The following is a 17,142-nucleotide window of genomic DNA, read 5'->3' on the forward strand; positions in this document are numbered from 1 at the left end:
GGGCAGCATGGGGCTGTGGGCAGCCTGGGCTGGTGGGAGGTGTCCCTGCCATGAGGGGCACCCCAAACCCACCCCAGCGCCCTCCTCCGGCCATGCACACGCTGCTCCCCCCCCCCCCCATCCTCCTCCTCCTCCTCCTCCTCCTCCTCCTCTCCCTCCCGGCGGTCCCGACAGGGGGCGCCGGCCGCTGTGTGTCGGCGGCGTTTGTCCCCTGGCGGCCGCCTTAGCCGCGAGTCCCGGGGCCGGCCGCGGCTCCGGGGGCTCTGCCCGGCCTGCGGGGCGCCGCGGGGCCGGGCCGGGCCGGGCAGTGCCGAGCCGAGCCGAGCCGCCGCCATGTTCTCCAGCACCGGCTCCAACGGGCTGTGTGAGTACCGGCACACACAGGGGGGCCGGGCCGGGATGAGGCCGGGCTGGGGCCGTGCTGCCCGGCGTTTCTTGCAGGGGAGGCGTAAGGGAGGGGACGTGGGGTCGGGGGGGGTGTGGGATCGTCTTGTAGATGGTTCTGGCTTTTGTTATGTGACAAAATGTGGCGGAAGAGACGGCTGAACTTTGGTGGACCGATGCTGCTGAGCGGTGTACTGACTGTAGGAAACGGATGAGGAAGGCAGCGGAGCTCCCTTTTATCAGTTTTTAACGTTTCTGGGTGCAAACCTGTGGTTGCATGCACGGACAAGACCTCGAGTGCTAGTGAGTGAATCAAAAACTGGAGTATTTTCAGTATTTTGATTTCACCAGTAAAAGGAATTCAGCTTTGTGTCTGCATGTGCAGGCTACCGAGCAGCTGCATTTCCAGATTTCTAGACCAATGCTGCCAGGCTCACTTCATCTGAACGCTCTTTGATTTTGCATCATAAGGTGGCCTGAACAGACCACTATTGACCTAACAATAAGTCAGTATTAACAATCTGCCAATGGACAGAGCAGTTTTAGCTCAGCTAAGCTTTTCTGGAGTCCATCTACACGCTATAGATGTCCTGGTTGTTTTGTTCTTCATTCAGGGTAAGGCCGTTGTTATGTTTTTTAGGACAGTTTTAACAACTGACTCTAAATAACATATCTAGATCTAGGTATGGTTAGAGAAAATATTTCTTTCAGTTACATGGATCTTCTCATCGTTGGTGGCCAAATTTTATTTCTGCTGAAGTACCACTACTGTGCTGAGCAAACAATATTTTGCAGACTATTTCTCTATTCCTTGCCTTGAGATGAGTGTGGATGGTCTCTGTACTACGGGTGCTGGCAGATGCTACGCTCTGGTCGGCAGCAGTGCAGAAAAGGTCCTCTCACGTCCTGGCTCCAGAGTTCAGGGAGGTGAACGATGGCATCAGCATCCAGAGAGCATTCAGAGCATGCAAGTGCTTCGTCACAGATTCGGATTCACTTTCAAGCTTGACCACTTGTGACGAAATGAGACTTTCTCATAACAACGCTTGAGCAACTGGAGCTGTGTGGCGAAGTCCTTGACCCCGTCCATGCGCTTTCTAAGGAAACGTCTCGTGATTTGGAGCAGTGTGGTTACGATGAGTTCTTTTTTGAAGTGTCTCTCTAGTGTTTTAGAGCCTAGTTCACTGCCCTTTAAAGTCACGTGTGTAAATAGAGGGGTTCTTGAAAAATGGCACAGGAGACCTATAAAAGTAAACCCTTCCTGCAAGCAGGTGGGCCAGCTCTGGACACAGGTAAGCCAGCTCAGACGAGTAGGTCCTTACTGGGGCTGCTTTGCTGAATTGCTAACAGGCAGTACCAGGTACAGCAGATGACTGTGCTGGGAGACGCTGACACCTACACACACGATTTTGGTTGAGGAGGTGTAAAAATAGACAGAACTGGTGCGTGCTACAGCTACGAGAGGTGGGAATCGGGAAACGAGAGAGCACCATTTAAAGGGACAAGGACTGTTTGCCCTCGGTAGGGGAAGCTGCTCTGGCTATCTGAAATAACTGAAGGAACTGGCACGCCCTGGGAAGAAAATAACGCAACGTGTGCTTTTACCTCTCTGACCCTCGTGGCGCAATGCTGGCGGTGTGCCGAGTGTCCCCGAGGCAGGAGCTGCTCCTCTGCTTGCGTAACCTGCGGGACTGAAGGGTGCTGTGAGCAGGCATCAGGGAAATAATGTGGGACAGCAGCTGTGATATGGCTGAAGGAAGGATGTGTCACAGCATCATCCAGGTTGGAAGAGACCTCCAAGATCACCCAGTCCAACCTCTGACCTAACGCTAACAGTCCCCACTAAACCATATCCCTAAGCTCTACATCTAAACGTCTTTTAAAGACCTCCAGGGATGGCGACTCCACCACTTCCCTGGGCAGCCTACCTGTTGAACGTATCAGGCTCGTGTGCACGACAACATCAGGCAGTACAATACCATCTGGGAAAACAAATGGGCTTGGGCATCAGCCTGCTACAGCGCGCCGTGGTTCGAAACGCTGGCTCCAGCCCTGGGAACAGTGCAGCCACACGAGATCAGCGAGCCAGCCGCTGCACGCCGCAAAGATGTGGCTGTGGTGCTGCTGCTACACGGCCAGCTCGTGTCGGGCTCGCCTGGGGATCTCCGCAGCGTTGTGGTGCAGCCATACCTGACGTTTCCGACGGCGTGTGTGCTAATAGTAGTATGGTAATCGGCGCCGCGGGTGGGAGGAAGAGGAGGCTGCTCGGCTAGATGAATGTTTTGGTTAACTTCAACCTGTTTCACTTTCTATTTTTTTCAAATGTTCCTTTTAAAAACCACGGTTTTCTTTTTTTTTTTTTCTTTTCTTTTCTTAGCTGCTGTAGTTTGTGACCTAGGATACAGCCAGCAGCTACTTAGCAGCAGATGTGTAGGTAACTGGTTTGATTACAGGCTTACCTGCATCTTGTCATAATAGATTTGTCATAATAGGTTTCAACACGATCACAGTTGGTTTCTTTACAGACTTTCTTCCTGCCAAATGTGCTTCCTCTGCAAGACTGAAATCCTTTGGTCTTGGGGACCTTTAAGCCTTGACCAAGAGTATGGGCTAGCTTTCTCTTGTCCTGCTAAGTGTATGTACTAACATGACTCACCCCACAACCTCTGCATCAAGTTTATAAGCTTTGGATGAGAACTCATCCCTGCAGCCACACTTCTTGCTGTGCTGGCTTGCAGGCACCACAATGATGAGCCACCAGAGCACGGTGTGAAGCAACAGGCTGAACGCAGCATCCCCTTCCTGTGTCTGTGCTCTGGGTCTAGACCAGGCGCAAGAGTTGCTCTCCTGACCCAGAAAAGTGTTTCATTCAGTCATGCTACACTTCCAGGCAGCAGTAACATCAGGGTTTTTGCAGGGTCCTCTGGTATTGCTTTTTTTTTTTTCCCCAAAGGATGAAGAACTGGAAAAAAAGTGGATTAACCAAACTCTGAGAACTCATCACGTGGTGAAGTCCCATCCTTACAGCTGCTGTGCGCTCTTATGGCATCTCCCACATTCCTCAAACAGTATTACACGTATTAGTGTCTCTTCTTGTCCTCCCTCCGTAGTGTGCTCTGATTTGCCCCCAGTGTGTGGTTACAGTAAAGACAAGCTTTGCTCCTCTGATCTGGTACGATTGCTCCACTCTCACGAAAGCACACGGTGTCTAGGAAAGACTGAGAAAAGTTATTTTCAGATATGAGTAGTTAATGGTGGGTTTCAGCAACCATTACAATAAAGGCTGAGCAATGTTTCCATGCATTCAAAGGAAGTGTTTATGCTGTTGATGGTATTTCTGTTTTGATGTGCTAGCAAGCTTGCATCTGGAGGGAAAAGAAACAGGCAAGAGTCCTTGAAAACTCCAACCATTTTGAAGTCTCTCTTCAGGCAAGTGAAGCTTCTTGGAGCTTCTTGGCCAGATCTTGGAGTACAATAGATGAATATCTGCGTGACAGCTGAATGGAGGAAAACCAACAGAGTACAGGAGGGTGCGTTTCTAGGTCGTTCCCTTAGACGAGATCTCAGGACTCATGTTGCAGCAGCAGTGCTGTGGTTGCCTGTTGCTTGGGCAAATCGTCACTGAAGAGGTGCTTTGGGACTGGAAACGTATTCCAAAGTCTTTGAAGATAACACTTGATGCATTTTAACTCTTTGGGGTCAAAATGAGTTTATCCTTTTGTTGTGCATCCTTTCCATGGCATGGAGGCACTGTGTTTTTTTTCTACTTGCGTGCATTTGTATTAGTATAGGGATCTGCGTGCTCCTGAGTGGCAAAGCAAACCACTGCCTCCCACCCTGAAACACCTGAAAACAAAACATTTCAGGAGCTGCGCCATGTATCCGAGAGTGTTTATCGTTCTTCATGTCAATGGACAAGAATAAACCCGTCAACCACGCTGACATTTTGAGAAGCCTGAGAGTAGAAGTTTCCGTTACCCATGTGATGTTCCCTGTGGGTGACTGTCACATTAATGGCTCGGTTGCTTCTGTGGCTTTTCACTTGGTGACGTGCTTAAAAAAATAAATACCTCTCTGCTATAACAAGGTTTAAAGTGTCTGAGCTGGCAGCTAAAAGGAGGATTGTATCCGAAACGTGTTTGCGCTTTGGGGTTGGGTTCTGGTGGTGGTGTTTGAACAGAATTAAACTGGGAATGAATTTAATGTGATAAAGTATTGTGATGTGTATTAACTGCAATGTAACAGTGATCGAATGATACAGAAATTGCAATGAAATCTAAATGCAAGCATAAAAGCTATACAGAAATACTAAGTCCTGGAAGGAAATCCTATGATTTGCCTAACATGTGGGATTGTTTTTTTTGTAACTTGATCATTTTGTGAAAATTTTGATAGGATTAATGAATTGTTGTAAACAATACTTAAACTCATGAAATAATGTAAATATATTTAATAGTAAAACACCAAGTTTGATCAAACTTTGGTTCAGAAATGTCTACCACTGTTTTCTGTAGGGGTTGCTTTCAAATACCTGTTGTATCCAGGTTAAAAAGCTGGCCTTTGAACATGAAGAAGTATTAACTAAGTCAAATTAACTAACGGAGTGTTGGTTTTCAAGTGAATGTGCACACAACACAGTAACTTTCACAGCTGGAGGCAGCTCCAGCTTGTTTCCCCGTGGTGTTTTCAGTACTCTGATGGCTTCACACTTTTTTTTTAAGCATTAAACTAAATCAGACAAATGAATAATTGAAAAAAATAATAATAAAGGACATCTAAAGACTATAGACCTTATTTCTGAGAGCAAGAAAATGCAAAGAAAGAGACTAAATAGAAGGATGGATAATTTTCTTGCATTACAAAAAATCAGCCAGGCTTGCTGCCCTCCCGATATGACACCTGCAGCAGTTCCTGAAGTCACCAGTTAGTGCTTGGATGAGGATCATACTTAAATTACATAGCAATAACCCGATTCTTGATGGCAGCAGGATTGTGCCGTGATTAAAATCTTGCCTTTGGTGGCTATTACCATCTTCCTTGCTGTTTTGTTGCAGCCACTATGCCAACAGCTGAGGATGAATGGCTGAATATCTATTTACAAGGGAAGTTGATCAGATAAAAAATGAAGCAATGCACTGCTGTTTTCCAATCGCTTGTCCAAATGTCAGAGATTTTTCTCTAAAATGGCTCCTTTTTGTTTGTTTTCTGTCTTTAAGATAAAGCACCTTTATCAAAGAGCCTGTTATTAGTCCCAAGTGCCATCTCAATCCTGTTGACTCTGCTCTTCCAACATTACCAGAAGTTCTTTGCATACAACCTACAAGCTATAAAAGAGGATTTTCAGGTAAGGGTCGGTTAATTTTGTGTGGAAGGAGACTGCAAAATACTCTCTTCTGTGCCATCTTCCCCAGTCTATTTCTCAACTGGTTCTTTATCTGTGTTTACTGTTGCAGAGCAGCTCTCTCTTAGCTGTTATTATGTCACCCCAGTAGGCCACTGCGTGTAACAGGCCATTACCTACTTTTGGTTGAAGTGAGAAAAACTGATCTGAAACCATCAACATGGCCTTTCACTTCTCGCTTTTGTCTGCGAAATGCTTGTTTTTCTGTCGTCTCTCCTTCCAGCCACTGCCAGTTGGGAAGCTTGCTGTGAACCAAGCGTGACTTAACCTCTGTAGTAATATAAGAGTTTTGGTATGAATGACAATATCTTCTTCTGCTTAGTTTTTGAGGATATTGTATTCAGCTGCTCTGGATAATACACCATTTATTTTAGCATCAGAGGCCATAACTTTCACACTGTAACTTCTGCTACAGTAAGTTATGGGAAACTAAAATTTTCCTGTTGAGGAGAACTGCTGCTTCTCATTCGGGAATCCCAAGTCGGAGAATTTGTCACGCTCCAAAGTAACCTGCTGATTTGGTTAACTGCCTTATTGGGTGTTTGTAGCTTATTCCCAGTTCAAACTGGGAAACCTTATCCTATGGGCATTACACCTTGTAAGACTTTGTTCTGAGCTTAATTAAGGGATCTTTGGTACCTTAATTGGAATCCTTAATTGATGTTATGTCAGTTGTAGCATATAGAAGTGACTAGATAAAGTGTTTTAAAAGGAAATTTTGTGGTTTGGAGTTTGTTTTTTGACATTTGTCTTCAGAAGTCTTCTCTTTCCATTTGTCTGAGCTGCTGAAAAAGTTTAGTAGCTGTGTCTTATTCAAAGAAACCATCTGCATTGTGTCTTAAAGGGTAAACTTTTGTGAGTATCTTTTGAAGCTATGATATTTTTATTGTGATGCTTTGGGGAATTTATAGTGTGTTGTTTTTTCTTTCCTGAAATAACTGATTTATTGTCGTAGTAGGCTATCTAATGTGTAATTGTGTCTGTGCATCTCCAAGATCAGGGAGAAAATACCACTAAGTTCCTACCTGCTGCTAATATTCATAATTCAGCATATCAGATATTAACACCTGTTAAAGCTGGTGCAGAGCATAGGAAGTAAAGCCTGCAGTTTGAGAGCGCTTTTGGTTTGGAAGGCGAAGCATGATGCACTGTTGAAAACTAGAAGATCTTTATCTCCATAACGGAGACCCTCCGGAGCAGTGAAGAAGCTGTGTGTGAAATGAAGTTACGTTAGGGTGAGGTATTTTTTAGGCTAGCTGAAGTAAAGAGGAATTAGATGTAGAAGCCTGGAGGTCTGTGAGGGCAATTCAGTTAGTGTGTCGTGAAATGTTCAGCTGGAGGGATGCGGCCCTGCCAGTTTGGTGTTTAGGAGAGCTTCTGGCTAGGTTTTAATGCTGGCCATCTTGACATGGGATGACTGGAACTGTGAGGTCCCACCTCTTTCTTCTTGTTCAGTCCGTTAATATACTAGGGAAATTAGGAGCAGAAGTGTTGGTTGAGGGTTAAAGGCCTTGAGTGGAGAATGCCTAGCAGGCTGTGACTTAGGAACGGGAGTTAGGAGAGCCAAACCTGAGCTGGAAACCAGCAAGGAAGATGAAGCTCAACAAGGATGGTTTCTGGACGCACATCTGCAGCAAAAGGAAGGCCTGAGGAGACTGTCAGCCCAGTCCTCATTGTGGCACGAGGCTGAGGTACTCAAAGAGATACTCAGGCTGATGTATTTAATGGTTTCTGCTAGTATGTTTTGCCCTCGGGCCTCCAAGGCCTCTAAGCCTCCTAGCAGAGTCTGTGGGAGCAAAGGGGTATCCATCATAGAGAGAAAGAGTTAGGGGTCAGGTACCCAACCTGTATTCTTACAAGTTGATGGGATGTCTCTGAGGGTGCCAGAGGAGCTGGAAATGTAATTGCAAGACCTTTTTCTAGCATCCAGGGAAGTTCATGGCAATCGGTGGGGGTGCCTGATGACCGGAGAAAGGCGTCTTCAGGAAGGAGGATCCAGGTAACATCAGGCCATTTGTCCTTACCTTGGTCCCTGTGTTTGTGGCACTGTCTCTGAGGATTACTTGGAAGAGGTGGAGTTCACCTGACCAATTCCAAGCCTCTGAGACCAGCGTGAAAGTCTAGAGCAAGAAGGACTAAAACTCACTGGAGGAGGATCAGGCTAGAGAACAATTAAACTAATTGCACATATGCAAGTCCATGGGACCCGGTGTAGTACATCCACAAGTTTTGGAGGAGTTGGCTCATGTGATTGTGAGGGTACTCTGGATTATCTTTGACAGGTCATTGTGATCAGGGAAGGTTCCTGGGGGCTGAAGGAAAGCAGGTGTTATTCCTGTCTTCAGGAAAGGCAAGAAAATAAGTTTGGGGAACTACAGGTTCTACCTGTAACCTACCAAAGGAACTACCAAATTCCCTGGGAAGGTGATGAAGCAAATCCTCTTAGAAATCGTTTTCAGGCATATAAAGAACAAGCTACAAGGTTGAGCAGCTGGAAGGCAGTTTTACAGAGAAGTCCCTGAGAGTCTCAGTGGAGACCAAGATGAACACGAGACAGCAAATGCAGCACTGTGGCTAGAAGGGCTGACAACATCGTGGGCTGCCGTAGGAAGGCCATCACAAGGAGGTCAAGTGGAGCCATCCTTCCTTTTACTCAGCCCTGGTGAGACCATATCTGGAGTGCTGTCCTTTGTTTTGGGGTTGTGAGCATGAGGTAGAACCGGGTATTACAGCACTTGACTTACAGGAATGTCCTTTCCCACCTCTGCTGCTCTGTGTTTCTATGAAACTGGAGTGTGTCCAGCAAGACAGCGCTGGAGTATGTGACACAGAAAGAGAGACTGAGAGAACTGGCTGTGCCCAGATCTTGAGAAAAGAAGGCAGAGAGGAGACACCTTATTGCTGTCTTACAAGTAGCTGCTTGAGAAGCTGGAGCTGGATTCGACTTGGAGGTGCACTGCTGTAGAGCAAGAGGTAACAGACACAAGTTGAACATGGGAAATCTTGCCTAGATAAAAGGATTTGTTTGTTTGTTTGTTTGTTTTTTCTTAACCATGAGGATGACCAAGAACTACAACAGGTTGCCAAGAGAGGTTGAGGAACCTCCATCTTTGAAGATGGTCAGGACTTGACTGGATGTGGCCTCAAGCAAGCTGATCTAATTAGACCTACTGAGGGCAGAACACTGGATTAGATGGTCTCTGGAGCTCACTTCAAAAATATTTTTTTCTATAACTCTGCAATTTACGTGTTATTTTCTTTTTTATTTGTAAATGTGAAGTAGGGACATGAAAATTTGAGTTGATTAAAATTGCAGGTTTGTTTTAGCAGGTAGACATCTTCCTTGAAAACATTTTATTTTTGAAAAGACTTCCTGAACTCTGTAATGTTCAAGTCCCTTATTTTCCTTCTTACGTGCTGCACTACATTTCTGTTATTTTGACTTCAGTATTACATGTATATTCACTCTGAGCACAAACTCTCTAAAGAATTCTGCGAGGACAGAGAGACTTAACATGGCAATGTTTAACCTTCTAGATTTGGAGACTTGTGTGTGGGAGAGCAATATGTCTTGATCTGAAAGACACATTCTGCAGCAGTCTGCTCATTTACAACTTCAGAATTTTTGAAAGAAGATACGGCAGCAGAAAATTTTCGGTAAGTTCCAGTTTTGTTTTGTTTTGTTTTAACAGAAATTGTTTTCTGTGCTGTTCAGAATCTTGTCGTATTGGATTAATATTGCAATTTTTATTATTAATATTCTGTATGGACGTATATGCTAAGACGTTTTAAAGTGAATTGGGTTTCCTTAAGTCAGAATTTATATTTGTAACATGTTATGATCAGTGGTTCATTCTAAGTTTTTATCTATATCAGTTGCAAGTTGTCAGACCCATAGAATTTGATTTTGGAACCAAACTCTTTTTTATTTTTCAGTACCTAAACAAATATCAGCATATAACAGCATGTATCTGGAAATATGCTGTGCTAAAGATTATGTTTGTGTTGATAGAACTAGTGTAGTGCATTTCTTATTTATTAAAAGATATATTTAATTCTTGTTTTTGAACTGTTGAATTCATTCAGTTCAAACTTTCTCTTTCCAGTCCTTTTTACTGGGTGCTTGGATGCTCTCAGCTTTGTTTGATCTTCTCCTGGTAGAAATTGCTCAGTATGTATTTGGCATCACCATCAGCAGCTTGCCTTCTGGTTTGTAAGTAACTCCTAATGAGCTGGTTATTTGAGGCATGGTTTTAAGGGAATATTTGGTGCACATTTTAATTAAAAAACTTTCCTTGTGTAACCTAAATGTAGTCCTCTTTTGTACCAGTTATACCACAAACATTTTCCAACATTTGTTTTGCAGTTGTGGTTAACTTGTTCAAAACACTTGATGATGTATCCATTCTGTTAGGCCCAGATCTACTGTCAGCATGATCGGAAAGTGGCTTACAACGCACAAATTATTGCCATAGTTACTTTTGTTCTGTTCAGGAAACCTGAAAACTGAAATCAGTTTGGTGCTGATTTCTTTCTTAAATAAAAAGATAACTCTAATTCATATATTTATGTTAATTTTTAACTGCATATACAATTATATGCACTTCATACAGGTATTTCATATGTGTGTTTCAAAAACCTGAATGCTGGAGCACATGATTTCATTTACTGTTTGCATGTGAAGTTCTTAAAGCTTTAAGGTGCTTAGTGGTTGAGTTTTGTGTAACCTATATTTGACATTTCTGCAGTTAATAATAGGAGGTGTATGTGCTATGGTAGAACCATAGAGCTTGCAGAGCCTTTGTGGTTAAGTTTCTGATAAGCAAGATGAGCCTGCCTCATAAGACTTGAGTTCCCATGTATTGCATACTCTGAGGTAGCAATAAAAGCTCATGGGGCAAGATTTTTAATACTGAACACTATACAAGGTTTTCTGATCTTTACTTTTTTAGTGTGACTCTTGACAGTAGCTAAAGGCTGATTTAATGAGGAAGAAAAAACATGTGGTTGGTGTTAGAAAAATACATTTCTTGTAGTATGTGAGTATTCAAAGGGAGTCTAAAGCTTGACTAGTGCTGCAGTTACTCACCATGTTTGCTACTTCGATGGTTTTTAGCTGGGACGTAAGCTACTAGTATGTCTAGACAAATTCAGTGTTTTCATCCGTGTAAAAAGATACTTTGTGCAAGAGCAGAGTGTAATTAATGTGCACATCACACCCACAGGGAGCTAATGAACAGTTCAACTACCGTGCTTTTATCTGTGACTGCCAGAGCTGCTGTCAGTTAGCAGAAATCTGTGTCAAAGAAAATTTTAGGTGAAAGAAATGTTTCCTCCGTGTTCATTCTCTTTTAATCATATTGACGTATTGATCTTGACAGAATGAAGCTGATTTTAGGCGTGTGGGATATGCAACTGTTTTGTGATTGTTAGGCTGTGCAAATATAACAATATATGATACAGTGCGTCACAGGTTTTCAGTGTTGTGTATGTTTTATTACATTAATAGTCACTTTTTGTTGTCTGGCAATATTCACAGTTTTCTGAGATGACAGAAGTGGTGGACAGTTTCACACAGCTACTAGGTTTTAATTCATTTCAGGTTTACAGAAGCTGTTGAGCAAATATGAAGAGGCGCTGTTATAATTCTACGTCTCTCATACAGTGCAACAAACATCTCTTATTTCTGGCTACAGAACATTTTTCAGCGTAGCCAAAATACTAGAATTTGAGAAAAGAATCACTTGTTCACGCTACAAAACTCCCCCAGTTTTCCTCTCTTTATATCATTTCGCTGTTCACATTACTGAGTGACCTTACACTTGCAGTTCGAAAGCTCTTCCTGCGCACGCTTCGAAGGTAATTGCGATACAGGATCACACTGATGACTCTAGCCTGGAACTGTTTGGAAACGATATAGTACAGTATAACGTCCAAGCAGGTACTGAGATTCATGAGGAAGGTGGTGAAGGCTGCCCAGGGGTTGTAAGTTGTGTCTTCGTTCTGCAGCATCATGAAGGCGAAGCAAATGTGGAAGGGCACAAAGCAGACGAGTACTTGAGCAATCAGAGTAACTATGATTCGTATGGATCTCTCCTTGGCCTTAGGCTTCAGTTTGGAAGTCTTGCCACGGATAAAGTTGTAAATAATGACGAGGTAACACCCCATCATGATAACCAAGGGAATCAGAAAGAAAAATATCAGTCGGGAAAAGTTCAACATATTTATTTCCCTCAGATGGATGATATCGAGCATTTTCAGGCAGGTGGTCGAATTTGAGGCTTTGTCTGGGTCAGAATGTAGAAACAGCAGTGGGGAAGTTGTTGCAAGGGTCATTATCCAGATGCCAGTGCAAGCCAGCAGAGCTTTTTTTGTGTTTTTCAGTTCCTTGACGTGCTTGGGCTGGACAATAGCCATGAATCTGTCAACGCTTATAAAAGCAAGCAACCACAGAGCAATGGCTGGGTAAAACACAGTCAAAGCGCTGATGAGCCGACAGAATGCATCTCCAAAAGGCCATGTTTCTTTCCCGTGGTAGACTATCCGAAAAGGCAAGGAAAATATAAAAATCATGTCAAGCAGCGCCACGTTGATCATATATACAGTTATCGTCGTTCTCTTCTTGGTAGTGCAGCTGAAAACCCATAGTGCGGTGGCGTTCACTAACAGTCCCACTGTGAATATAAAGCTGTAGAAGACCAGTGATGCAATCCTGTATTCTTCAGGGTGGTGATCTCCAGGCATCATGTTGTAACTGAATTCAGGAACAGTTGTTGCACCCCATAAGAACCCTGAAAATAGATCGAGTGGGAAAAATTATGCTCAGACAAGCGGAAACTGTCTTTAAAAACAAAGGGGGGTTTTTGTAGGATGGGGTTTAACAATGACTACAGATCCATACCATGCCATGAAGAAAGTTTGTGTACTGCCAGGCTTGTGAGGAATAGTATGGATAAGCTGCTTTTAATGAAATATGCTGAATTCCTTCAGAGGAATGAGAAAGTCAGGATTGCCCAACTATTTTGAATGTGCTTCAGTAGCTGATAATTAGATAGAAACAGCTGTGACTGAAGTAAGAGAGCTATTTTCTAAAGAGACTGTTTTTTTTCCAAGTTGTCACTGTTGAAAAATTAATGACTAGTTACGAAAAGAAATAAGGGAGCGTGGCATGTAGTGACATTTGGATATGCAAAATGAAGTATTTGCTTTGCATTTTATTTGTATAGGAACTACTTAGATCCCAAAAGAATAGGTGCATGCTGTTGCTCATAAAAGCCATTGGAAAGCTATCTCAATAGCTCTGTAGGTTCGAATAAAGTATTTAATCCCGGGGCTTCAGAGTGAGCCATCTGACATACGGACGAGATGAATGGGTTTATAGCCTTCCCATTTAAAACAAAATAAAAAGATGGGAAGCAGCACAAACTCCAACCAGCGCCTGTGTGAGCAGCACTTTTTGGGAAGAGTTGTTTGCTGAGGTAGGTATTTGCCAGCTGCCCCAGAGGCAGCAGCGTTGCTTCCTTCAGCCAGGAGTTTGAAATCTGTCATTGTGCAAGCTCAGCTTCTGAGGGCAGAAAGAGCTTGTCCCCTGGTTTACTCTGGAGCTATTTGAGGATGCCAGAACGTACTTGGTGGTTGCATGGGTGCTTTTTGTTAACCCACCCTTCCTCCACTTTCCTGTCTCTCGGTTTTATCACCATTCTGTGAATTTGCATGGGAGGGTTTGTCCTGTTTGACCCTTAAACCAACCCTGCGGCAACTTTGTGAAGAGGAGAAGGAAAGAGTGAGTTTGTTGTTTGTCCGACCTTCCTACCTGTGACAAACAGCTACGTAACTCCTACAGCAGCATGTAGGCACCACAGCTTTCTCAAGAGAAGAATGATGCATGGTTCCTGTGAGCTTCACCCCCCAGAGTGGAGAATGCATTAAAACAGAAGCTCACTGTTACACCTCCTGTGTTCTGTGCTTTCATTGCAGTGCCTACCAGGTACTTTATACAGTGCTATAGGAACTTCTATAATGGCTTGAACCACCATCTGCTTGGGATATAGCACATGCTGGTAGCTCTGTTGAAATATTATCGATCATACTGTCCCACTTTTATTACTGTTACTTAAAATTGTCCACATATTGCTAGAAAAAAATCCATTTAAACTCTTAGAAATGCATTTTAAGAGTTTGGCATTGTTGGAAATGCTTGAGAAACCTCATTTCAAAACAGCATGGCCCCAGCTATTTCAGCAAGGCTGTGTGACGGCATATAGTAAACATGTGCTAATGTTTAATGTGAAAAAATCTTAAATATGTACAGTTAAAGTCCTCATAAACTTAAAAACAACAACAACAGCAAATCCTCAGAATCCTCTTCTTCTCCTCGTGATTTCTCTTGTGATTACTACCTATATCAAGATCCTGATGGACTTAGCAGGTAAACTGAGTACTAATATTAGGACAGGTAGAAGAATTTACTCTTTACAGATGAGTGTTAATAAGTAACGTGGGTTTTGGTTTTGCTCTTCTTCTCTTTGGACCTGCAGCGACTGTAGTCGTTTTTAGTCAGGTCCTGCTCCTGAAATGACCTGCAGGTTGATGTTGATGGGAAGAGGGGAAGCTGAATCTGACTCAAGCTTGTAACAGGAAAACCTGTGGCTTATTTGCAGGTTATTTCAAGGTTGTGCCAATTTTGAGATGCATCAAAGAATGGGCATATTCTAACAGCGAGGTCTTACAATTTGGTTTAGTTGTTGAAGTCAGTGTTTCCAAACATTGTGGGTTTAAATGCATGTCAGCATTGGCTTAATGTTTTTATCCAAAATGAACTTTTTAAGAATATATAAATAAGCATGTAGATAAGAAACAATGATGTTGGAAAAAGAAAGGTGAATACTTAGCTATCTGCAATTATACACACAAATGCAACTAGTCAGTTTTGTGGGTTTTTTTTCCTCTATTAGTACTTGTTTGCATGGATTGCAGGTTGATGTCTTCACAGATCAGCCCAAGCAGATCTTCAGGTGCCTGTGGCTGGACAGTTCTGCTCTAGATGTTAGATTTCATAATGGGAACACTTCTATTGATAAAAGCACTTGCTGAAGTCCCTGGAATCGCCGGTGTCCAGGTGTCTGGGGTAGTTTTGAGTGACTGACCTGACGTTTGTCCGTACGGTTTCTCAATTTCTCAACCTGCTCTAGTTTCTCAATTATGGCTGAGGTCCTTAATGACTAACACGAATTGTAAAGCCCCTATGGGTGCTACGTACAAGAACACAAACTTTCAGGACAAAATCAGAATTAATTCTTTTCCTCTAGATTTTTACTATGAGTGAGGGAACAGCGATTCTGTTTAAAGGATCGTCCGAGTATCTCTTTGTCCAAACCTCCCATCCCCTTTTATTTTCTCTGTGTATCCCTTACACTTTCACACATTTCCATGAGGAGGATATGGCCTTCAGGGAATCACAGAGAGATCAAGCAACAAGATTATAGTTTAATAAGTGACTATGTTTAATAACTAAAAGCGTAAATAAGTATATTACCAGTAAATAAAAATATTTGTTTTCATTAAAGATTTTTAAATCTATTGTAAAAATCCTGAACAACAGCACTTAAGGGACTGTTTCTGCAAATGCATTCATTTTGCTTTAAATGTTATTTATAGAAAGCTGCTGATAATTCAGAGGTGTTAAGTGCATTAACGACTTACATTTCTATTCGTTAGTCCTACAATATGTGCCTGTGTTCAGCCTCTGAAGAAAGGAGTCTACCTTAGCCCCATACAGAAACATCCGAGTCACTTTGCTGGTACAACATAATGGTTCGTTACTTACCTTTTGTGCACTACAGAGTTTCTTCAGCGATGCTCGTCTCATAGCCCCGAATCTGTAGAAGGTTTGGACTTCCTCTTCTGTGCTCAGCTTCACTATGCTAAAATAGCTCTTTGCAGGCAGGAAGCAGTGACGCAGTCCAGCCAGTTCAGAGCTTTTTTATTGGTCATGCATAAATGTTGCTTGTGAATATTTCACATACATACGTATGAACTTGCAGTATGTGTGAACTAATAGTTCTGGTGCCTTTTATAACATTTCCAGTGTAGTCAGGTTAGACTTTTGTACTATATATCCTTTTAAAATTGTTTATTACTTGTGGTATAATCCAAGCATTTTGGGGGTTGATGCTTGTACACAAAGGCAACTGCAAGAATATACATCTTGGTTATGTAAAAATTTCAAATAAGCACAGCGTTAAAGTATTCTCTGCAGACTGCCGTCTGCTTTGTGGAAATCCCCATTTTATTTTTATTGCCTTGAACAGCAGTCAGCCTGAAAGTGACAGCAACTCCCTACTGTTGAAATGAGAAGTTTGATTCACTTGAATACATAGCTTGGTTTGTATCTGTACTGACCACGTGTTACCAACATAACAGCAGTGTTTCTGTATTTTATTTGCTCTCTGAAATGTGAACATGCCTGTTTAACAGCTTTGCTGAAAAATGCCGTATGAAGAGATTTTTTAGTTGTTACTAAAATGGAGTAAGATCATTAAACTGTGTCACTACAATAGACATTGGTGACAGGATGGGAATATTCACAATGGCTAACAGCTAAGGAGGGCTGATTCCCTGTGTTTTCTCTCTGTCCACTCAAAAAAAGACACAACTTTTCAAAAAACCATTCAGAGAAGGAGATAATCAAGGGTTTTTGTAGAGTACTCAGTAGCAGCAAGTCTCTTAGTCTTCAGGACATGGCAGCACACTATGCTGAGCTCGTTACCTCTGTCTGCCTCCGTTTTCCCCCGCAGATGAAGTGAAAAGAGATGTGTGTTGAGAAAGGGGGCAGCGATGTTTCAGTTTCCCCCTGACGTGCAGTCAAGAATTTTCTAGCATGTGCACGTGGTGCCAGAAGTAACCAAGTCCAGCAGCTCAGAGGTAGCCAGAGTCAGGTTTGTTTGTGGGGCCGTCCTCTTCGCTGACTGTAAGAAGGATGTAGGCAGATGATCCTCACCTAGTGCTTAAAGTAACTTTTGGGAAAAATACCCTCTGTCCTGGAGTCACGTAACTTATCTCTGTTGGATGGGTTTGTGGTAGTGCACGGATCATTGTGACAGCTGAACTAGCCACGGGGTGGGATTTGGTATAGTTTTCAGTGTGTAGGTTAGTGATATCTTTAAACATTTGGACTTTACTTTTCAGGTGAACTGATACTTTACTTTTCACGTGAACTCGGGTGAGGCCGCACCTCGAGTGCTGTGTTCGGCTTTGGGCCCCTCAGTACAAGGACATCGAGGCCCTGGAGCATGTCCAGAGCAGGGCTACGAAGCTGGTGAAGGGCCTGGAGCACAAGGCCTGTGAGGAGCGGCTGA

The 17,142-nt window shown here is 43.1% G+C and overlaps 2 protein-coding genes across 2 annotated transcripts in view; one reads left to right on the plus strand and one right to left on the minus strand.

Annotated features, from left to right (window-relative positions):
• Window positions 1-210: 210 nt before the first annotated feature.
• UBAC2 (UBA domain containing 2) overlaps window positions 211-17,142 on the plus strand; it is an 87,356-nt gene continuing 70,424 nt past the window's right edge. Inside the window, exons 1-4 of the mRNA XM_084524380.1 lie at window positions 211-364; window positions 5,601-5,728; window positions 9,323-9,442; window positions 9,892-9,998. Of these exons, the coding sequence (XP_084380506.1) occupies window positions 334-364; window positions 5,601-5,728; window positions 9,323-9,442; window positions 9,892-9,998 (386 nt within the window). The 5' untranslated portion in view covers window positions 211-333. The remainder of the gene's footprint in view (window positions 365-5,600; window positions 5,729-9,322; window positions 9,443-9,891; window positions 9,999-17,142) is intronic.
• On the minus strand, window positions 11,260-15,726 carry GPR18 (G protein-coupled receptor 18). The gene is made up of 2 exons (XM_084524391.1): window positions 15,612-15,726; window positions 11,260-12,576 (listed from the first exon to the last, which is right to left on the minus strand). Exon 2 carries the CDS (start codon window positions 12,530-12,532, stop codon window positions 11,567-11,569), a length of 966 nt encoding a protein of 321 aa, XP_084380517.1. The 5' UTR covers window positions 12,533-12,576; window positions 15,612-15,726; the 3' UTR covers window positions 11,260-11,566.

Source organism: Aythya ferina, assembly GCF_964211825.1.
Source record: "Aythya ferina genome assembly, chromosome: 1".
Taxonomy (NCBI): Eukaryota; Metazoa; Chordata; class Aves; order Anseriformes; family Anatidae; genus Aythya; species Aythya ferina.